Raw genomic sequence first — 23,399 nt, 5'->3', positions numbered from 1 at the left:
TAGGTGATCATTGGGCCATGCTAAGTGATCATTGGGCCATGCTAGGTTATCATTGGGCCATGCTGGTGATCAATGGGCCATGCTAAGTGATCATTGGGCCATGCTAAGTGATCATTGGGCCATGCTAAGTGCTCATTGGGCCATGCTAGGTGATCATTGGGCCATGCTAGGTGATCATTGGGCCATGCTTATTGATCATTGGGCCATGAGAAGTGATCATTGGGCCATGAGGAGTGATCATTGGGCCATGAGTAGTGATCATTGGGCCATCAGTAGTGATCATTGGGCCATGATAGGAGATCATTGGGCCATGCTAAGTGATCAATGGGCCATGCTAAGTGATCATTGGGCCATGAAAAGTGATCATTGGGCCATGAAAAGTGACCATTGGGCCATGGAGAGTGACCATTGGGCCAAAATACATTGGGCCTAGTGATCATTGGGCCATGATCGTCATTGCCTTAAGTTATCCTTGGGCCATGTTCTCTAAAGTGTCCCTGGGCCATGAGAAGTGTCATGTGAATCAGAAGAGCAGGAATTAAAAAGGAAATAACATGTGGCAGTACTCAGTGATGATAGCAAGCAACAAGGAAAGTGATTGGTCTGATTGGATGATTATCATGCTAGACCAGGGGTGGGCAGCTCCAGTCCTCCAGGTCCTGATTGGTATCACAGTTCTGTCCCAGCTAACACACCTGACCCCAATAATCACCTAATCAGGATCTTCAGTTTACATGATTAACCAGCTGTGTTTACTAGGATGGAGAAGAAGAGTGCCACCAATCAGGCCCCAGAGGACTGGAGTTGTCCACCCATGTGCAAGATGATTGGCTGCTGGGATTTGAGGGTGGGGTGTATAGGGCACTGACTTGTGTCTGTCTGTAGGGGTGGGGGCGACCAGAGCCTGTACGGAAACGCCTGATGTTTTTGATGAGCCGCTGCAGAACAGAATCATGAGTCTACAGTGTATCCCAAAATGCCTGTTGTTTTTGACACACAGGAAACCCGGATGCCACACCTTGCATCCTAAACACACTCACAGGACAAGATACTTCAGAGACCTGGTTGGAATAGAAATGATACCTATGGAATTAGATTTCGTTCTGCTGCGGACGTCTGGAGATCGGTATTAGCAACAGGCTACACACTTCTCAAATGACACCGCTGCATCTCAGTCACCATTTCCAGTCTGCATCCCAAATGGCATCCTATCCTTCACGTAGTGCACTACTACCAGAGACCACTCCTATGTGTCCTGTTCAAAAGCAGTGGACTATATAGGGAATAACATTTGAGACACAGCCAGAAAGCTGAGCAGGCCGTGACGTCTGTCTCACCTTGTCATTGGCGTCCAGCACGTTGGTGCTGTTTCCCCACTTGGTCAGGACGATGGGCTCCACATGTTTCCTGTCCAGACTGTGGCTCTTAGGGGCCCGGTCTCCTCCACCATGTAGAGGGGGGGAGTGTTGGTACTGCAGAGAGGAGAGAGGAGGGGGGAGTGTTGGTACTGCAGAGAGGAGAGAGGAGGGGGGAGTGTTGGTACTGCAGAGAGGAGAGAGGAGTGTTGGTACTGCAGAGAGGAGAGAGGAGTGTTGGTACTGCAGAGAGGAGAGGAGGGGGGAGTGTTGGTACTGCAGAGAGGAGAGAGGAGGGGGGAGTGTTGGTACTGCAGAGAGGAGAGAGGAGGGGGGAGTGTTGGTACTAAACAGTGAGGTAGTGTGGAGGGGGGAGTGTTGGTACTAAACAGTGAGGTAGTGTGGAGGGGGGAGTGTTGGTACTAAACAGTGAGGTAGTGTGGAGGGCCGTACCTTGGGCAGCTCCCACTCTGACCTGGAGCCATCAGCACTGTAGTAGTAGGCTCTGCCCTGTTCATCCACATGCTTTATCCACTGGACGGACAGACACACACAGGAGATGAGACACACCATTTTACTAGACCATGATGTTGAAGACAGATGTCAGCGGTCTATGAGCCATGCTAAATATATGATAGTAGTGTGGTGCACTGGTCCAGTCTAAGTTTAATATAGACAATACACATGACAGTACAGTCTGTAAATCAGCCGAGAGAGACCAAGAGAGAGATCAATAGAGACAGAGATCAATAGAGAGACCAAGAGAGAGATCAATAGAGAGATAGATCAATAGAGACAGAGATCAATAGAGAGATCAAGAGAGAGACCAAGAGAGAGATCAACAGAGACAGAGATCAATAGAGAGATCAAGAGAGAGATCAAGAGAGATCAATAGAGACAGAGATCAATAGAGACAGAGATCAATAGAGATATCAAGAGAGATCAATAGAGACAGAGATCAATAGAGAGATCAAGAGAGATCAATAGAGAGATAGATCAATAGAGAGATCAAGAGAGAGATCAAGAGAGAGATCAATAGAGACAGAGATCAATAGAGAGATCAAGAGAGAGATCAATAGAGAGATAGATCAATAGAGAGATCAAGAGAGAGATCAAGAGAGAGATCAATAGAGACAGAGATCAATAGAGAGATCAAGAGAGATCAATAGAGAGATAGATCAATAGAGAGATCAAGAGAGAGATCAAGAGAGACCAATAGAGACAGAGATCAATAGAGATATCAAGAGAGACCAATAGAGAGAGAGAGATCAAGAGAGAGATCAAGAGAGACCAATAGAGAGAGAGATCAATAGAGATCAAGAGAGAGATCAATAGAGAGATCAAGAGAGATAGATCCATAGAGAGATCAATAGAGAGATCGATCAAGAGAGGGAGAGAGATCAATAGAGGGAGAGAGATCAATAGAGAGAGATCAACAGAGAGAGATCAATAGAGAGAGATCAATAGAGAGAGAGAGATGAACTGAGAGAGATGAACTGAGAGAGATCAATAGAGAGAGATCAACAGAGAGAGATCAATAGAGAGAGAGAGATGAACTGAGAGAGATCAACTGAGAGAGATCAATAGAGAGAGATCAATAGAGAGAGATCAATAGAGAGAGATCAATAGAGAGAGAGAGATGAACTGAGAGAGATGAACTGAGAGAGATCAATAGAGAGAGATCAACAGAGAGAGATCAATAGAGAGAGAGAGATGAACTGAGAGAGATCAACTGAGAGAGATCAATAGAGAGAGATCAATAGAGAGAGATCAATAGAGAGAGAGAGATGAACTGAGAGAGATCAACTGAGAGAGATCAATAGAGAGAGATCAATAGAGAGAGATCAATAGAGAGAGATCAATAGAGAGAGATCAATAGAGAGAGAGAGATGAACTGAGAGAGATGAACTGAGAGAGATCAATAGAGAGAGATCAACAGAGAGAGATCAATAGAGAGAGAGAGATGAACTGAGAGAGATCAACTGAGAGAGATCAATAGAGAGAGATCAACAGAGAGAGATCAATAGAGAGAGAGAGATGAACTGAGAGAGATCAACTGAGAGAGATCAATAGAGAGAGATCAATAGAGAGAGATCAATAGAGAGAGATCAACAGAGAGAGATCAATAGAGAGAGAGAGATGAACTGAGAGAGATGAACTGAGAGAGATCAATAGAGAGAGATCAACAGAGAGAGATCAATAGAGAGAGAGAGATGAACTGAGAGAGATGAACTGAGAGAGATCAATAGAGAGAGATCAACAGAGAGAGATCAATAGAGAGAGAGAGATGAACTGAGAGAGATCAACTGAGAGAGATCAATAGAGAGAGATCAATAGAGAGAGATCAATAGAGAGAGATCAATAGAGAGAGAGAGATGAACTGAGAGAGATGAACTGAGAGAGATCAATAGAGAGAGATCAACAGAGAGAGATCAATAGAGAGAGAGAGATGAACTGAGAGAGATGAACTGAGAGAGATCAATAGAGAGAGATCAACAGAGAGAGATCAATAGAGAGAGAGAGATGAACTGAGAGAGATCAACTGAGAGAGATCAATAGAGAGAGATCAACAGAGAGAGATCAATAGAGAGAGAGAGATGAACTGAGAGAGATCAACTGAGAGAGATCAATAGAGAGAGATCAACAGAGAGAGATCAATAGAGAGAGAGAGATGAACTGAGAGAGATCAACTGAGAGAGATCAATAGAGAGAGATCAACAGAGAGAGATCAATAGAGAGAGATCAACAGAAAGAGACCCCGGTACCTTCTCATTAGTATAGTCACTGATATACAGAGTGTGTCCATGCTCATCCAGCTCTTCTGACCAACCCCGGGGCGGGTAGCCGTACTGGCTGTCTGATTGGCTAGAATACGTGCTGTGGCAGTTGTCCTCCAACAACAGAGGCTGGAACCGACCAATGGAGAGCGAGAGGAGAGGAAGGAAGGACGGGGAGAGAGAGAGCGGCGGAGTCGTCTATGATTATGGAGGGAAACGGGCGGGAGAGTGGGAGGCAGAGAGAAAGGGAGAGAGAGGGATAGAGGGAGGAGAGAGAGAGAGGGACAGAGATAAATAGAGCGAGAGAGGAAGGGAGAGAGATAGAGAGAAGGACCAATCACCATTGAATTATGTATGCACAGAGAGTAGAGAGCACCAATCAGCAGTCATGATGAATCACAGTCAGTGCTATGGAAGTCTCCCTCACCCATAATGTCCTGTAAGAATACTAGACATTTACATCACAGTAAAGACCCAGTCCTGGGTTCAAATACTCTAACATCTGCTCTCGTCTGCAGCGTCAGATGACAAGGGTTTGAAGCTTTGGGATTAAAAGGGATACTTTGGGATGTTGGCAACGAGGCCCCTTTACCTTCATACTGGACACAGAGACATTCAAATGGTATCCACAAGTTCAGCTGACTCTGGGGAAGTAGATAAAAGGGCCTCATTGCCAAAATCCTGAAGTAATCCTTTAAAGGAAATCTCCGCTCAAAAAACATTTTTGTATGTTCTTCATTAGTCCACTGATACAGTCCCAAAATGTTTCATGTCTTGAAGTATTTTCTTCATGATGATGTGGTCGGTGACACTTTGCTTCTTGAAAGTCCGATATCTTAAAACCTTGACTGCTGACATACAAAACACTTGTGGATTTTATCAACACTGGACTAACGAAAAATATGACAAGAGATGGTTTTTGAGTGGAGTTTCCCTTAAAGTCCATTAAACCAGGAAAATGAAATCAAGCACAGGTACATTTTTTAAATGACTTCAAATAGTATTTGAACCCAGGTCTGTAAAGCACAGAGAGACAAAGAGGACATAAACATCCAAGCACTGCACCCTACCCAGTCTGAACACTGTTACTGGGTGTGGCTAGACAGGTTGGTACCAGTCCCAGTTAGAGGAGCACCGACTGCTTCTGGCCACAAGGTGGCAGTGTGGCGCTACTATCATCATTCTAGAGACCAGCCGCAAACTATACTGATCTGTGATCCTGCTGGAACACCAGTGATTCTGTCTGATGTGTTGGGATGGGCGTGTTTCAGAGCACAAGCACATATACCTCATGACTGCTCATAAATGTGTTTGAATTTGCTTGTTTCTGTGCCTAAGTGTGTGTGTGTGTGTTTGAGTAAGTGTGTGTGCGTGTTTGAGTAAGTGTGTGTGCGTGTGTGTGTTTGAGTAAGTGTGTGTGCGTGTGTGTTTGAGTAAGTGTGTATGTGTGAGTAAGTGTGTGTGTGTGTGTTTGAGTAAGTGTGTGTGTGTGTGTGTGTTTGAGTAAGTGTGTGTGCGTGTTTGAGTAAGTGTGTGTGCGTGTGTGTGTTTGAGTAAGTGTGTGTGCGTGTGTGCGTGTGTTTGAGTAAGTGTGTGTGTGTGAGTAAGTGTGTGTGTTTGAGTAAGTGTGTGTGTGTGTTTGAGTAAGTGTGTGTGTGTGTTTGAGTAAGTGTGTGTGCGTGTTTGAGTAAGTGTGTGTGCGTGTGTGTGTTTGAGTAAGTGTGTGTGCGTGTGTTTGAGTAAGTGTGTGTGTGTGTGTGAGTAAGTGTGTGTGTGTTTCCAACACATGTCCCAGTACATACCTCCGTCTCCCCAGTGCTATTGCTGTGGGATTCCCCCCGGCTGCTGCTGCCACTACCAGCGTCTCTGGCTCGGGGAGGCTTCCATGTCCTCTCCTGGCTGGAACGGTTGTAGTAGTAGTGTCTGCCGCTCTGGTCCTTGAAACGGAATTGAAAATCTTTGTCCATTATAATATTTTATCAAATTGACATTTGTCTTCAGCTCGTGGTTAAAAACAGTAAAATGACATATAAACACAGATCAGACAACATGATATAGAATAATTCCCAAATGGCACCCTACTCCCTATTTAGTGCACTACTTTTGACCAGAGCCCTCTGGGCCCCGTAGTGCACGATAGCTAAGTTACACAATACATGAGGGTAGTAGTACAGACCTTGTGTGTCTCCCAGTCCCCCAGGACATGCTGTGGGGAGCTAGAGGGGTCGGGAGGCAGGCTGGACCCAGAGATCTTCAGCTCCTGCAGGTTAGTGTAGACAGGAGACTCAGGACGACCACCCTGACCCGACAGAGAGACAGTCTGGAGGAGAGGGACAGAGAGAGAGAGAGAGAGAGAGAGAGAGAGAGAGAGAGAGAGAGAGAGAGAGAGAGAGGGACAGAGAGAGAGAGAGATATTGGTTGGTAAATTAGATTTTTTATTTTACAATGACTGCCTACCCCGGATGGCACTGGGCCAATTGTGCGACGCCCTATGGGACTCCCGAACACGGCCGGTTGTGATACAGCCCGAGATCGAACCAGGGTCTGTAGCGACGCCTCTGACACTGAGATGCAGTGTTTTAGACCGCTGAACCACTCGGGAGCCCTAAATACATGAATGACTCGTCTTAATGTTGACGTGAGCCACACAAACTCTTGAGAGAGAAAGAGAATGGACAGCCAGCCTAATGAATAATGTACCTGATGAGGAACAACTACTTACAGAATGAACCATAACCTCATCAGGTGCAGGTCAGGACATTTTTAAATCACAAATTCCCCTTTTCTCAAGTGTGTCACTACACCACCATGGGTTAGTAATAGACTTGTTGGTGAACACTTGACTGACAGGGATCTACATAAAACGCTTGTCCGCTTGCCTTGGGCAAGTAAAATAAAATAGGTCGGACAAGAAGAATATAGATTTAAACGGTCTGAATGGACAAGTAAAACATTTTAGTATTCGTAAGAGTCTCCCTCTTTCCATAGAGTTTGTGTGTCTCATGGTCTGAAAAACACTGCTGGAGCTCGGCCACCTTCCACCACAGATGCGGAAGGCTACCATAAGCAGATGTGGTGGATTGAGACGCAGCCCATGCAAAACAAACAGACCTCTTCGATGGGGATGTTTTTATTATGTTACTCAGATTGACACATTGGTGCTTTAACGGACTCGTAAGGATCAACTATTCAGCTATTAACATGTATTAACGTCATCATGTCTAATGTCCTAAAATAACTTTCAACCAGCCCTCGCGTACAACTGCGAATGGCCGACACGCAGCTGATCAGGGTGTCCAGTTATAAAACCAATGCTGCGTACTCCGGTTATAAAACCAATGCTGCGTACTCCGGTTATAAAACCAATGCTGCGTACTCCGGTTATAAAACCAATGCTGCGTACTCCGGTTATAAAACCAATGCTGCGTACTCCGGTTATAAAACCAATGCTGCGTACTCCGGTTATATAACCAATGCTGAGTACTCCGGTTATATAACTCAACAAGACCTTGATAAGCTGACTCTGGTGTGTTTGAGCAGGGTTGGATCAAAAGCCTGCACCCTCTGTAGCTCTCCAGATGGAGGGTTGACGGACCACATGTGTTTCATACAGTAGGTTATCAGTAGGTTATCAGTGCAGTATTTTACTTTGTGGGGGGTTAAGTTCTTTGTTCAGGGCCACAATGGCAGGAGATGGTGTATAATACACCACAGTCATGGTAAAGTAAATTAACCACAGTCACAGTCATGGTAAAGTAAATTAACCACAGTCACAGTCATGGTAAAGTAAATTAACCACAGTCACGGTAAAGTAAATTAACCACAGTCACAGTCATGGTAAAGTAAATTAACCACAGTCACAGTCATGGTAAAGTAAATTAACCACAGTCACAGTCATGGTAAAGTAAATTAACCACAGTCATGGTAAAGTAAATTAACCACAGTCACAGTCATGGTAAAGTAAATTAACCACAGTCACAGTCATGGTAAAGTAAATTAACCACAGTCACAGTCATGATAAAGTAAATTAACCACAGTCACAGTCATGATAAAGTAAATTAACCACAGTCACAGTCATGGTAAAGTAAATTAACCACAGTCATGGTAAAGTAAATTAACCACAGTCACAGTCATGGTAAAGTAAATTAACCACAGTCATGGTAAAGTAAATTAACCACAGTCACAGTCATGGTAAAGTAAATTAACCACAGTCACAGTCATGGTAAAGTAAATTAACCACAGTCATGGTAAAGTAAATGAACCACAGTCACAGTCATGGTAAAGTAAATTAACCACAGTCACAGTCATGGTAAAGTAAATTAACCACAGTCACGATGGTAAAGTAAATTAACCACAGTCACAGTCTGGTAAAGTAAATTAACCACAGTCACAGTCATGGTAAAGCAAATTAACCACAGTCATGGTAAAGTAAATTAACCACAGTCATGGTAAAGTAAATTAACCACAGTCACAGTCATGGTAAAGTAAATTAACCACAGTCACGGTAAAGTAAATTAACCACAGTCACAGTCATGGTAAAGTAAATTAACCACAGTCACAGTCATGGTAAAGTAAATTAACCACAGTCACGGTAAAGTAAATTAACCACAGTCACGGTAAAGTAAATTAACCACAGTCACAGTCATGGTAAAGTAAATTAACCACAGTCACGGTAAAGTAAATTAACCACAGTCATGGTAAAGTAAATTAACCACAGTCACAGTCATGGTAAAGTAAATTAACCACAGTCACGGTAAAGTAAATTAACCACAGTCACAGTCATGGTAAAGTAAATTAACCACAGTCACAGTCATGGTAAAGTAAATTAACCACAGTCACAGTCATGGTAAAGTAAATTAACCACAGTCATGGTAAAGTAAATTAACCACAGTCACAGTCATGGTAAAGTAAATTAACCACAGTCACAGTCATGGTAAAGTAAATTAACCACAGTCACAGTCATGATAAAGTAAATTAAACACAGTCACAGTCATGATAAAGTAAATTAACCACAGTCACAGTCATGGTAAAGTAAATTAACCACAGTCATGGTAAAGTAAATTAACCACAGTCACAGTCATGGTAAAGTAAATTAACCACAGTCATGGTAAAGTAAATTAACCACAGTCACAGTCATGGTAAAGTAAATTAACCACAGTCACAGTCATGGTAAAGTAAATTAACCACAGTCATGGTAAAGTAAATGAACCACAGTCACAGTCATGGTAAAGTAAATTAACCACAGTCATGGTAAAGTAAATTAACCACAGTCATGGTAAAGTAAATTAACCACAGTCATGGTAAAGTAAATTAACCACAGTCACAGTCATGGTAAAGTAAATTAACCACAGTCACGGTAAAGTAAATTAACCACAGTCACAGTCATGGTAAAGTAAATTAACCACAGTCACAGTCATGGTAAAGTAAATTAACCACAGTCACGGTAAAGTAAATTAACCACAGTCACGGTAAAGTAAATTAACCACAGTCACAGTCATGGTAAAGTAAATTAACCACAGTCACGGTAAAGTAAATTAACCACAGTCATGGTAAAGTAAATTAACCACAGTCACAGTCATGGTAAAGTAAATTAACCACAGTCATGGTAAAGTAAATTAACCACAGTCACAGTCATGGTAAAGTAAATTAACCACAGTCACAGTCATGGTAAAGTAAATTAACCACAGTCACGGTAAAGTAAATTAACCACAGTCATGGTAAAGTAAATTAACCACAGTCATGGTAAAGTAAATTAACCACAGTCATGGTAAAGTAAATTAACCACAGTCACAGTCATGGTAAAGTAAATTAACCACAGTCACAGTCATGGTAAAGTAAATTAACCACAGTCATGGTAAAGTAAATGAACCACAGTCACAGTCATGGTAAAGTAAATTAACCACAGTCATGGTAAAGTAAATTAACCACAGTCATGGTAAAGTAAATTAACCACAGTCATGGTAAAGTAAATTAACCACAGTCACAGTCATGGTAAAGTAAATTAACCACAGTCATGGTAAAGTAAATTAACCACAGTCATGGTAAAGTAAATTAACCACAGTCATGGTAAAGTAAATTAACCACAGTCACAGTCATGGTAAAGTAAATTAACCACAGTCACAGTCATGGTAAAGTAAATTAACCACAGTCACGGTAAAGTAAATTAACCACAGTCACGGTAAAGTAAATTAACCACAGTCACAGTCATGGTAAAGTAAATTAACCACAGTCACGGTAAAGTAAATTAACCACAGTCATGGTAAAGTAAATTAACCACAGTCACAGTCATGGTAAAGTAAATTAACCACAGTCATGGTAAAGTAAATTAACCACAGTCACAGTCATGGTAAAGTAAATTAACCACAGTCATGGTAAAGTAAATTAACCACAGTCACAGTCATGGTAAAGTAAATTAACCACAGTCATGGTAAAGTAAATTAACCACAGTCATGGTAAAGTAAATTAACCACAGTCATGGTAAAGTAAATTAACCACAGTCATGGTAAAGTAAATTAACCACAGTCACAGTGGTAAAGTAAATTAACCACAGTCACAGTCATGGTAAAGTAAATTAACCACAGTCACATCATGGTAAAGTAAATTAACCACAGTCACAGTCATGGTAAAGTAAATTAACCACAGTCATGGTAAAGTAAATTAACCACAGTCACATGGTAAAGTAAATTAACCACAGTCAATGGTAAAGTAAATTAACCACAGTCATGGTAAAGTAAATTAACCACAGTCATGGTAAAGTAAATTAACCACAGTCACAGTGGTAAAGTAAATTAACCACAGTCACAGTCATGGTAAAGTAAATTAACCACAGTCACATGGTAAAGTAAATTAACCACAGTCACAGTCATGGTAAAGTAAATTAACCACAGTCACTTGGTAAAGTAAATTAACCACAGTCACAGTCATGGTAAAGTAAATTAACCACAGTCATGGTAAAGTAAATTAACCACAGTCACAGTCATGGTAAAGTAAATTAACCACAGTCACATCATGGTAAAGTAAATTAACCACAGTCATGGTAAAGTAAATTAACCACAGTCACAGTCATGGTAAAGTAAATTAACCACAGTCACAATGGTAAAGTAAATTAACCACAGTCATGGTAAAGTAAATTAACCACAGTCACAGTCATGGTAAAGTAAATTAACCACAGTCAATGGTAAAGTAAATTAACCACAGTCACGTCATGGTAAAGTAAATTAACCACAGTCACAGTCATGGTAAAGTAAATTAACCACAGTCATGGTAAAGTAAATGAACCACAGTCACAGTCATGGTAAAGTAAATGAACCACAGTCACAGTCATGGTAAAGTAAATTAACCACAGTCACGGTAAAGTAAATTAACCACAGTCATGGTAAAGTAAATTAACCACAGTCACAGTCATGGTAAAGTAAATTAACCACAGTCATGGTAAAGTAAATTAACCACAGTCATGGTAAAGTAAATTAACCACAGTCACAGTCATGGTAAAGTAAATTAACCACAGTCACAGTCATGGTAAAGTAAATTAACCACAGTCACGGTAAAGTAAATTAACCACAGTCACAGTCATGGTAAAGTAAATTAACCACAGTCACAGTCATGGTAAAGTAAATTAACCACAGTCACGGTAAAGTAAATTAACCACAGTCACAGTCATGGTAAAGTAAATTAACCACAGTCATGGTAAAGTAAATTAACCACAGTCACAGTCATGGTAAAGTAAATTAACCACAGTCACAGTCATGGTAAAGTAAATTAACCACAGTCACAGTCATGGTAAAGTAAATTAACCACAGTCATGGTAAAGTAAATTAACCACAGTCACAGTCATGGTAAAGTAAATTAACCACAGTCACAGTCATGGTAAAGTAAATTAACCACAGTCACAGTCATGGTAAAGTAAATTAACCACAGTCACAGTCATGGTAAAGTAAATTAACCACAGTCACAGTCATGGTAAAGTAAATTAACCACAGTCACAGTCATGGTAAAGTAAATTAACCACAGTCATGGTAAAGTAAATCATAGTAAGCAAAAAGGGAAAACAAGGCCGGAGGGGAAAAGAGGAAGTTAGTCAGGAAGGGAAGTGAAGTAAAACACAGATTTGGTTCCGTACATTGACCTGACCGTTGGCTTGATACCATAAGTCATTTAGAAGCAGAGGCCGTGCAAGCACAGTAAATACAGACTACAGTAAATACAGACTACAGACTACAGAATACAGTAAATACAGAATACAGTAAATACAGACTACAGTAAATACAGACTACAGAATACAGTAAATACAGAATACAGTAAATACAGACTACAGTAAATACAGAATAATACAGAAAGCCATTTTTAGTTGACAAGGTATCGGCCAGCTTTGTCACAGACTTCATAGGACCATTGCTTCTCTATTATAGATTATACAGTAAAACATTCACAATGAAGGAACCGCTGATACGTTTAAAAGGTACAGTTCATACCCCTAACAAAACAAGAGACTCGAGTGTGTGACTTTCTGAGAAACAAAAAGAAGCAAAGAAAGAGAGCAGGAGAGAAGGAGAGAGAGAAGGAGAGAGAGAGAAGGAGAGAGAGAGCAGGAGAGAGAGAGAAGGAGAGAGAGAGAAGGAGAGAGAGAGCAGGAGAGAGAGAGAAGGAGAGAGCAGGAGAGAGAGAGAAAGGAGAGAGAGCAGGAGAGAGAGAGCAGGAGAGAGAGAGAGAGAAGGAGAGAGCAGGAGAGAGAGCAGGAGAGAGAGAGAGAGGAGAGAGAGAGCAGGAGAGAGAGAGCAGGAGAGAGAGAGAAGGAGAGAGCAGGAGAGAGAGCAGGAGAGAGAGAGAGAAGGAGAGAGCAGGAGAGAGAGCAGGAGAGAGAGAGCAGGAGAGAGAGAGAGAGAAGGAGAGAGCAGGAGAGAGGCAGGAGAGAGAGCAGGAGAGAGAGAGAGAAGGAGAGAGCAGGAGAGAGAGCAGGAGAGAGAGAGAGAGAGAGAACGCGAGAGAGCAGGAGAGAGAGAGCAGGAGAGAGAGAGAGAGAACGCGAGAGAGCAGGAGAGAGAGGCAGGAGAGAGAGAGAGAAGGATAGAGCAGGAGAGAGAGCAGGAGAGAGAGAGAGAAGGAGAGAGCAGGAGAGAGAGCAGGAGAGAGAGAGAGAGAGAGAACGCGAGAGAGCAGGAGAGAGAGAGCAGGAGAGAGAGAGAGAGAACGCGAGAGAGCAGGAGAGAGAGCAGGAGAGAGAGAGAGAAGGATAGAGCAGGAGAGAGAGCAGGAGAGAGAGAGAGAGAGAGAGAGAGCAGGAGAGAGAGCAGGAGAGAGAGCAGGAGAGAGAGAGAGAGAAGGAGAGAGCAGGAGAGAGCAGGAGAGAGAGCAGGAGAGAGAGAGAGAGGAGAGAGCAGGAGAGAGAGAGAGAGAGAGAGAGAGAGAGAACGCGAGAGAGCAGGAGAGAGAGAGCAGGAGAGAGAGAGAGAACGCGAGAGAGCAGGAGAGAGAGAGAGAGCAAGAGAGAAGGAGAGAGAGAGAGAGAGCGCAAGAGAGAAGGAGAGAGAGAGCAGGAGAGAGAGCAGGAGAGAGAGAGAGAAGGAGAGAGCAGGAGAGAGAGCAGGAGAGAGAGAGCATGAGAGAGAGAGAGAGAGAGAGAGAGAGAGAGAGAGAGAGAGAGAGAACGCGAGAGAGCAGGAGAGAGAGAGAGCAAGAGAGAAGGAGAGAGAGAGCAAGAGAGAGAGCAAGAGAGAGAGCAAGAGAGAGAGCAGGAGAGAGAGAGCAAGAGAGAAGGAGAGAGAGAGCAAGAGAGAGAGCAGGAGAGAGAATGCGAGAGAGCAGGAGAGAGAGAATGCGAGAGAGAGAGCAGGAGAGAGAGAGAGCAAGAGAGAGAGCAGGAGAGAGAGAGAGAGCAGGAGAGAGAGAGAGAGCAGGAGAGCGAGAGAGAGCAGGAGAGAGCGAGAGAGAGCAGGAGAGAGCGAGAGAGAGAGCAGGAGAGAGAGATCATAAACAATACCACGCCCTGCAGTCTCTAAATAACAGATCAATCGGTCTGAAATATGCAGTGTTCTTCAATACACCTAAGGGCCGATGGTGATTGAAAATTCCCTAGTCTCCCTCTCCTTCACAACACCCTCCAGACAACTCTCTGTCTTTAGTGCTTTATAGGTCTTGAAGCCACATAGAAGGCTGCTCCAGGCACAACAAGGCGGAGGCGGATTCCCATTGTGGTCCTCTTAGCGCTGAGGAGTACACACATTGTAGTTTACTTGGCATTTTGGCATTTAGCAGACGCTCTATCCAGAGTGACTTTTCAGTAGAATAGAGAAACACAGCGACTTTTCAGCAGAATAGAGAAACACAGGGACTTTTCAGCAGAATAGAGAAACACAGTGACTTTTCAGCAGAATAGAGAAACACAGACTTTTCAGCAGAATAGAGAAACACAGTGACTTTTCAGCAGAATAGAGAAACACAGTGACTTTTCAGCAGAATAGAGAAACACAGTGACTTTTCAGCAGAATAGAGAAACACAGAGTCCATCATCACAGTTGTACTAGAAAAGACAGCTTACGGGCCAATGATAATGAAGTATGTAGTCACTAGTCCCAGTAGGCTTCACAAGACATGTCAGTGCCTCTGCTGCCTTAGCACTGAGAAGTATGCAGACTGAAACACACTGAGAAGTATGCAGACTGAAACACAGTGAGAAGTATGCAGACTGAAACACACTGAGAAGTATGCAGACTGAAACACACTGAGAAGTATGCAGACTGAAACACACTGAGAAGTATGCAGACTGAAACACACTGAGAAGTATGCAGACTGAAACACAGAGTATAATTCACTTCTCATTCTCTACCTCAGCTCCTGAGCTGTAGTAGAACCCATCGTCCTCCTCTAAGGGTTTGACTGGACTCCTCGGACGCATCATGGTGGACCGGACATCTCTGGTCTCATTCGACCCTTCAGGCAGCCACGCTTCTCTCTATACAACCGTCCAACTGTGTGTGTCCTCTAAGGGGAAGTCCTGCCTGACACTAGCTGTCAATAAGCACCAGTTAAATACAATCCTCATTTGATCGGCCACAAAACTACAGAAACACTCCTCTCTCTCTCCCCCAGACAGACGCGTGACCACAGCAGATGACATTCTAACTCCTCTTTAGGAATGGTGGTCAGAAAACTCCTAATCTCAGCACCCAGAACCAATCAGCTACCCTATTTAGGACTAATATTTCAATGTTAACCTGTTGGGGATAGGGGGCAGTATTTACACGGCCGGATAAAAAACGTACCTGATTTCATCTGGTTACTACTCCTGCCCAGTAACTAGAATATGCATATAATTATTGGCTTTGGATAGAAAACACCCTAAAGTTTCTAAAACTGTTTGAATGGTGTCTGTGAGTATAACAGAACTCATATGGCAGGCAAAAACCTGAGAAGATTCTCACCAGGAAGTGGCCTGTCTGACAAGGTGTTGTTGTTCTTGTCTCTGTTTATTGAAGACTCAGGATCTTAGCTGTAACGTGACACTTCCTACGGCTCCCATAGGCTCTCAGAGCCCGGGAAAAAGCTGAATGACGTAATTCAATGCCCAGGCTGAAACACATTTGCTCATTTGGCAAGTGCTCTATCAGACGGCCATTAGACGAGGCTCGTGCATGAGGGGATAGCATGCTTTTACTTTTTCTCTCGTTGAATGTAAACAGGCTTTGCCGGTCGGAATATTATCGCTTTTTTATGAGAAAAGTGGCATAAAAATTGATTTTAAACAGCGGTTGACATGCTTCGAAGTACGGTAATGGAATATTTAGAATTTTTTTGTCACGAAATGCGCAATGCTCGTAACCCTTATTTACCATTCGGATAGTGTCTTGAACGCACAAACAAAACGCCGCTGTTGGAACATAACTATGGATTATTTTGGACCAAACCAACATTTGTTATTGAAGTAGAAGTCCTGGGAGTGCATTCTGATGAAGACAGCAAAGGTAATAACATTTTTCTTATAGTAAATCTGACTTTGGTGAATGCTAAACTTGCTGGGTGTCTAAATAGCTAGCCCTGTGATGCCGGGCTATCTACTTAGAATATTGCAAAATGTGCTTTCACCGAAAAGCTATTTTAAAATCGGACATATCGAGTGCATAGAGGAGTTCTGTATCTATAATTCTTAAAATAATTGTTATGTTTTTTGTGAACGTTTATCGTGAGTAATTTAGTAAATTCACCGGAAGTGTTCGGTGGGAATGCTAGTCACATGCTAGTCACCTGCTAATGTAAAAAGCTGGTTTTTGATATAAATATGAACTTGATTGAACAGACATGCATGTATTGTATAACATAATGTCCTAAGATTGTCATCTGATGAAGATCATCAAAGGTTAGTGCTGCATTTAGCTGTGGTTTGGGTTTATGTGACATTATATGCTAGCTTGAAAAATGGGTGTCTGATTATTTCTGGCTGGGTACTCTGCTGACATAATCTAATGTTTTGCTTTCGTTGTAAAGCCTTTTTGAAATCGGACAGTGTGGTTAGATTAACGAGAGTCTTGTCTTTAAAATGCTGTAAAATAGTCATATGTTTGAGAAATTGAAGTAATAGCATTTCTAAGGTATTTGAATAACGCGCCACGGGATTAGACTGGCTGTTGAGTAGGTGGGACGCTTGCGGTTAAGGCAGTCACAGGAGAGCAGGAAACTCCCAAGCCTTTCCCTCGCTCATCCGGAGGTGAAAGGTCGGGTTTCTGTCCTTAGCGGGAAACTTAACTAGTCTTCACTTTCGTATTACCTTGAAATCCTCCCAGCCATAGAGAACAGACAAATGACTGATCCAGGATGTAATGATGACTGAACTTAGAGTTAGACTGTGAAATCACCGTGGAGAGCCCTTCAGATGTAATGATGACTGAACTTACAGAGTTAGACTGTGAAATCACTGTGGAGAGCCCTTCAGATTAATGATGACTGAACTTACAATTAACTTGAAATCACCGTGGAGAGCCCTTCAGATGTAATGATGATTTAAGTTAGACTGTGAAATCACTGTGGAGAGCCCTTCAGATGTAATGATGACTGAACTTACAGAGTTAGACTGTGAAATCACTGTGGAGAGCCCTTCAGATGTAATGATGACTGAACTTACAGAGTTAGACTGTGAAATCACTGTGGAGAGCCCTTCAGATGTAATGATGACTGAACTTACAGAGTTAGACTGTGAAATCACTGTACAGCCCTTCAGATTATTTATCATTAGACTGTGAAATCACTGTGGAGAGCCCTTCAGATGTAATGATGACTGAACTTACAGAGTTAGACTGTGATCACTGTGGAGAGCCCTTCAGATGTAATGATGACTGAACTTACAGTACACAGTTAGACTGTGGGTACAGTTGTTTTGTATCAGAGCTCTGGTTAAAAGCAGTGCACTACAAAGGGAATAGGGTGCTATTTGTGACTTACAGAGTATGCCAGGTAGGTTCACTTATAATGTAGAGAACTTTTGACTCCATGTCACCAGTTGAATTGTATTGTGTTGTCTATCTGACCACCAGTTACATCTGGAAGAATGGGGATGGACGTGACAGACTGGATTCTGGATCAATATTCTCTCTGTCTCAACCCTACAGGACAGACTGGATTCTGGATCAATACTCTCTGTCTCAACCCTACAGGACAGACTGGATTCTGCAATCTCTTCCTCAACAGCGCCACAGCACATCTCTGTCTCAACCCTCTCTACAGGACAGATGGATTCTGGATCAATACTCTCTCTGTCTCAACCCTACAGGACAGACTGGATTCTGGATCAATATTCTCTCTGTCTCAACCCTACAGGACAGACTGGATTCTGGATCAATACTCTCTCTGTCTCAACCCTACAGGACAGACTGGATTCTGGATCAATACTCTCTGTCTCAACCCTGCAGGACAGACTGGATTCTGGATCAATACTCTCTGTCTCAACCCTGCAGGACAGACTGGATTCTGGATCAATACTCTGTCTCAACCCTACAGGACAGACTGGATTCTGGATCAATACTCTCTGTCTCAACCCTACAGGACAGACTGGATTCTGGATCAATACTCTCTCTGTCTCAACCCTACAGGACACAATAGGATCACTGCATGGGACATCAAAGGGTTGACCTCTTGAACTACTGTATGGTCTGTGTCCCAGATGGCACCCGATTCCCTATAGGTATATAGTGCACTTATTTTGACCAAGGACCATAGGGCTCTGGTCAAAGTAGTGCACAGTATAGGGAATAGGGTAGCATTTGAGAAGCAGCCATGGGGTGAATCTAAAGTTCTCCCTTGAGGAGCAGAGGAGAAGAAGCTCAGGGAAACGGCAGCTGAATGAATAATGATCACAACATTGGATTGTAATTCTACACAGAATGTTGCTGTAGTATCAGTTCATCTGCAGTACAGTGATAAACTACTGAAATCCCAGAGAGAACACACACACACACACACACACACACACACACACACACACACACACACACACACACACACACACACACACACACACTGTTTCAAGTCATTTGAAAGGCTAAATGAATGTCCCCTTGCAGAGCACCCTAGAACACTGTCCACGGTGCAGTCAATTCTCTCTATCAGCTTGGTTTAGCACGAGACACGGTCAACATTATGCACATTCCAAATGTCACAATTACAGCTGGGATGGAGATGGGAGGCTGCTGAGGGGAGAGAGGTAGCTGGGATGGAGATGGGAGGCTGCTGAGGGGAGAGAGATAGCTGGGATGGAGATGTGAGGCTGCTGATGGAGACAGAGGGCTGGGGCTGAGAGAGAGAGGACTGGGGATGGGGCTGGGGCTGAGAGAGAGAGGACTGGGGATGGGGCTGAGAGAGAGAGAGAGGACTGGGGATGGGGCTGAGGGGAGAGAGAGAGGACTGGGGATGGGGCTGAGAGAGAGAGAGAGGACTGGGGATGGGGCTGAGGGAGAGAGAGAGGACTGGGGATGGGGCTGAGGGGAGAGAGAGAGGACTGGGGATGGGGCTGAGGGGAGAGAGAGAGGACTGGGGATGGGGCTGAGGGGAGAGAGAGAGGACTGGGGATGGGGCTGAGGGGAGAGAGAGAGGACTGGGGATGGGGCTGAGGGGAGAGAGAGAGGACTGGGGATGGGGCTGAGGGGAGAGAGAGAGGACTGGGGATGGGGCTGAGGGGAGAGAGAGAGGACTGGGGCTGAGGCTGAGGGGAGAGAGAGAGGACTGGGGATGGGGCTGAGGGGAGAGAGAGAGAGAGGACTGGGGATGGGGCTGAGGGGAGAGAGAGAGAGAGAGAGAGAGGACTGGGGCTGAGGCTGAGGGGAGAGAGAGAGAGAGGACTGGGGATGGGGCTGAGGGGAGAGAGAGAGGACTGGGGCTGAGGGGAGAGAGAGAGGACTGGGGCTGAGGGGAGAGAGAGAGGACTGGGGCTGAGGGGAGAGAGAGAGGACTGGGGCTGAGGGGAGAGAGAGAGGACTGGGGCTGAGGGGAGAGAGAGAGGACTGGGGCTGAGGGGAGAGAGAGAGGACTGGGGATGGGCTGAGGGGGAGAGAGAGGACTGGGGATGGGGCTAGGGGAGAGAGAGAGGACTGGGGATGGGGCTGAGGGGAGAGAGAGAGGACTGGGGATGGGGCTGAGGGGAGAGAGAGAGGACTGGGGATGGGGCTGAGGGGAGAGAGAGAGGACTGGGGATGGGGCTGAGGGGAGAGAGAGAGGACTGGGGATGGGGCTGAGGGGAGAGAGAGAGGACTGGGGATGGGGCTGAGAGGAGAGAGAGAGGACTGGGGATGGGGCTGAGAGGAGAGAGAGAGGACTGGGGATGGGGCTGAGGGGAGAGAGAGAGGACTGGGGCTGAGGCTGAGGGGAGAGAGAGAGGACTGGGGATGGGGCTGAGGGGAGAGAGAGAGGACTGGGGATGGGGCTGAGGGGAGAGAGAGAGGACTGGGGATGGGGCTGAGAGGAGAGAGAGAGGACTGGGGATGGGGCTGAGGGGAGAGAGAGAGGACTGGGGATGGGGCTGAGGGGAGAGAGAGAGGACTGGGGATGGGGCTGAGGGGAGAGAGAGAGGACTGGGGATGGGGCTGAGGGAGAGAGAGAGGACTGGGGATGGGGCTGAGGGGAGAGAGAGAGGACTGGGGATGGGGCTGAGGGAGAGAGAGAGGACTGGGGATGGGGCTGAGGGGAGAGAGAGAGGACTGGGGATGGGGCTGAGGGGAGAGAGAGAGGACTGGGGATGGGGCTGAGGGGAGAGAGAGGACTGGGGATGGGGCTGAGAGGAGAGAGAGAGGACTGGGGATGGGGCTGAGGGGAGAGAGAGAGGACTGGGGATGGGGCTGAGGGGAGAGAGAGAGGACTGGGGATGGGGCTGAGGGGAGAGAGAGAGGACTGGGGATGGGGCTGAGGGGAGAGAGAGAGGACTGGGGATGGGGCTGAGGGGAGAGAGAGAGGACTGGGGATGGGGCTGAGGGGAGAGAGAGAGGACTGGGGATGGGGCTGAGGGGAGAGAGAGAGGACTGGGGGCTGCTGAAGCAGCTACTTCCAGATAGAACAGCAGGGGTCTCTCTCTCTCCCTGTCCCTCCCTCCCTCCCGGCTCTGTTGGCCCTCTCCACCCTCACCCCAGCCCTCCCTCCAGCTAAAGAACCCTGGTCCCTGCCACAGCCACATGAACAAGAGGGGGAGAAGCTCCACAGCTTTGACATGTTTATTTAGATCAGAGTCTATATGAATGGTTTTCTTCCACTTGTCATTAGACCAATAGGCCATCTACAGTATCTATAGCAGGGAAGGGCAAAAATTATTAGAATCATTTTTTAAGGACTCAGTCGGGGTCTCAACTTACTGTTGAGAGTTAGAATAGTAGAATACACAAGGTGGAGGGGTGGTGGGTAGGCAGACCCATGAGCCACTGCAGCCCTTCATGATGAGTTTCCATTTTTGTGACCCCCCCATTACTCACTTGTAGGCCATCTACAGTAGGGCCCTATAACATCTGTGATGCGTTGAACGTGGACGGAATCACGGAATCCAGACATTAAATGGAATTCAACAATATTCAAACATGTATTGAACTTAGTAGGAAATCAACTAAATGTATTGGCCCAAGATTATCATAAGACATGAACAAAATGCATCATTGATTCGTATTTTACTTTGAACTTTCTGAAGAGGAAATGCGTGTACCTCTGCCGTTAGAGACGCTAATGATAACCGTCAACTTGAAGACGGAAAGGCTTTACCAAAAACCTCCTCAAATAAATACGATTTTATTAGGATTCACATCAGCCGACGCAAATGGCGCCAGCTAGTCTTACTGGGGACCGACACATAAGGAAAAAGACAGGACAGACAAAATACTTTTCTACCTGGTAGAATGATATCATGGTACCCACTACCTACCTGGTAGAATGATATCATGGTAGCCCCTACCTACCTGGTAGAATGATATCATGGTACCCACTACCTACCTGGTAGAATGATATCATGGTACCCACTACCTACCTGGTAGAATGATATGGTAGCCCCTACCTACCTGGTAGAATGATATCATGGTACCCACTACCTACCTGGTAGAATGATATCATGGTAGCCACTACCTACCTGGTAGAATGATATCATGGTACCCACTACCTACCTGGTAGAATGATATCATGGTAGCCACTACCTACCTGGTAGAATGATATCCTGGTAGCCACTACCTACCTGGTAGAATGATATCATGGTACCCACTACCTACCTGGTAGAATGATATCATGGTACCCACTATCTACCTGGTAGAATGATATCATGGTACCCACTACCTACCTGGTAGAATGATATCATGGTACCCACTACCTACCTGGTAGAATGATATCATGGTACCCACTACCTACCTGGTAGAATGATATCATGGTACCCACTACCTACCTGGTAGAATGATATCATGGTAGCCACTACCTACCTGGTAGAATGATATCATGGTAGCCACTACCTACCTGGTAGAATGATATCATGGTAGCCACTACCTACCTGGTAGAATGATATCATGGTACCCACTACCTACCTGGTAGAATGATATCATGGTACCCACTATCTACCTGGTAGAATGATATCATGGTACCCACTACCTACCTGGTAGAATGATATCATGGTACCCACTATCTACCTGGTAGAATGATATCATGGTACCCACTACCTACCTGGTAGAATGATATCATGGTAGCCACTACCTACCTGGTAGAATGATATCATGGTACCCACTACCTACCTGGTAGAATGATATCATGGTAGCCACTACCTACCTGGTAGAATGATATCATGGTAGCCACTACCTACCTGGTAGAATGATATCATGGTAGCCACTACCTACCTGGTAGAATGATATCATGGTAGCCACTACCTACCTGGTAGAATGATATCATGGTACCCACTACCTACCTGGTAGAATGATATCATGGTACCCACTACCTACCTGGTAGAATGATATCATGGTACCCACTACCTACCTGGTAGAATGATATCATGGTACCCACTACCTACCTGGTAGAATGATATCATGGTAGCCACTACCTACCTGGTAGAATGATATCATGGTAGCCACTACCTACCTGGTAGAATGATATCATGGTAGCCACTACCTACCTGGTAGAATGATATGGTAGCCCCTACCTACCTGGTAGAATGATATCATGGTTATTTGCATAAATGCAGCGGCAATTTCAGTTTTTTTTCTGGATCAAAATTGGACGTGGCCAATGATGCAGTCACCGACCAAAAATGTTATAGGCTCTCCTGTTGGCCGCAGTGACAAAATGTATCTGTTTTAAAGCTAATTCCCTGCAATTCTACACATTTTGCCATGGCTTATGCTATCTGAGTGACTCACACATAATAACTAAAGCAATGCCATGACAAAAATGTATATAGGTCCATTATCTTTTCTATATAATGTAGATCTGGAACCTGGTAAAACTAAACAGAGAAAACTGAATTTGGGAAAAAAACTAAAAAGAATTAGGCAAAAAGTAAAAGATTTTCTATGGTCCTAGTATAGTATATACATACAGGTCATGTTGACACTACAGAGAAAGTTGATCATGTCCATTAGCTGGCAGTCTGTACAGGACTGTAACAGGACTGAGGGAGGGAGGGAGGGAGGGAGGGGAGCGAGCAAAAAGGAGAATGGGTGGGACTCAGGAGTTTCTGTACTACAGCAACCTGCACTACCACATACCAGCCTGGGTGAGAGTGCAAACATACACAAGCAGAACACTTCTGATTTGACCTAAATCACCATTATGAACTGTTATG

At 44.5% G+C, this 23,399-nt stretch overlaps 1 protein-coding gene across 9 annotated transcripts in view; it reads right to left on the bottom strand.

Moving 5' to 3' along the window:
- Positions 1 to 23,399, bottom strand: part of LOC106569568 (rho GTPase-activating protein 12) — a 151,322-nt gene that overhangs the window by 32,599 nt on the left and 95,324 nt on the right. For 2 of the 9 annotated variants that reach the window (XM_045694399.1, XM_045694402.1), the window contains exons 3-8: positions 6,309 to 6,452; positions 5,935 to 6,069; positions 4,121 to 4,330; positions 1,809 to 1,889; positions 1,338 to 1,472; positions 870 to 938 (exon numbers count right to left, since the gene is read on the bottom strand). In XM_045694399.1, the coding sequence (XP_045550355.1) occupies positions 870 to 938; positions 1,338 to 1,472; positions 1,809 to 1,889; positions 4,121 to 4,330; positions 5,935 to 6,069; positions 6,309 to 6,452 (774 nt within the window). The remainder of the gene's footprint in view (positions 1 to 869; positions 939 to 1,337; positions 1,473 to 1,808; positions 1,890 to 4,120; positions 4,331 to 5,934; positions 6,070 to 6,308; positions 6,453 to 23,399) is intronic. The other 7 variants (XM_045694401.1, XM_045694403.1, XM_045694406.1 and 4 more) reach the window with 5 other exon arrangements.

This window comes from Salmo salar, chromosome ssa14 (assembly GCF_905237065.1).
Source record: "Salmo salar chromosome ssa14, Ssal_v3.1, whole genome shotgun sequence".
NCBI classification, from domain to species: domain Eukaryota; kingdom Metazoa; phylum Chordata; class Actinopteri; order Salmoniformes; family Salmonidae; genus Salmo; species Salmo salar.
Note: the sequence above shows the minus strand (reverse complement) of the source record. Positions and strands in the feature narration are given on the sequence as shown.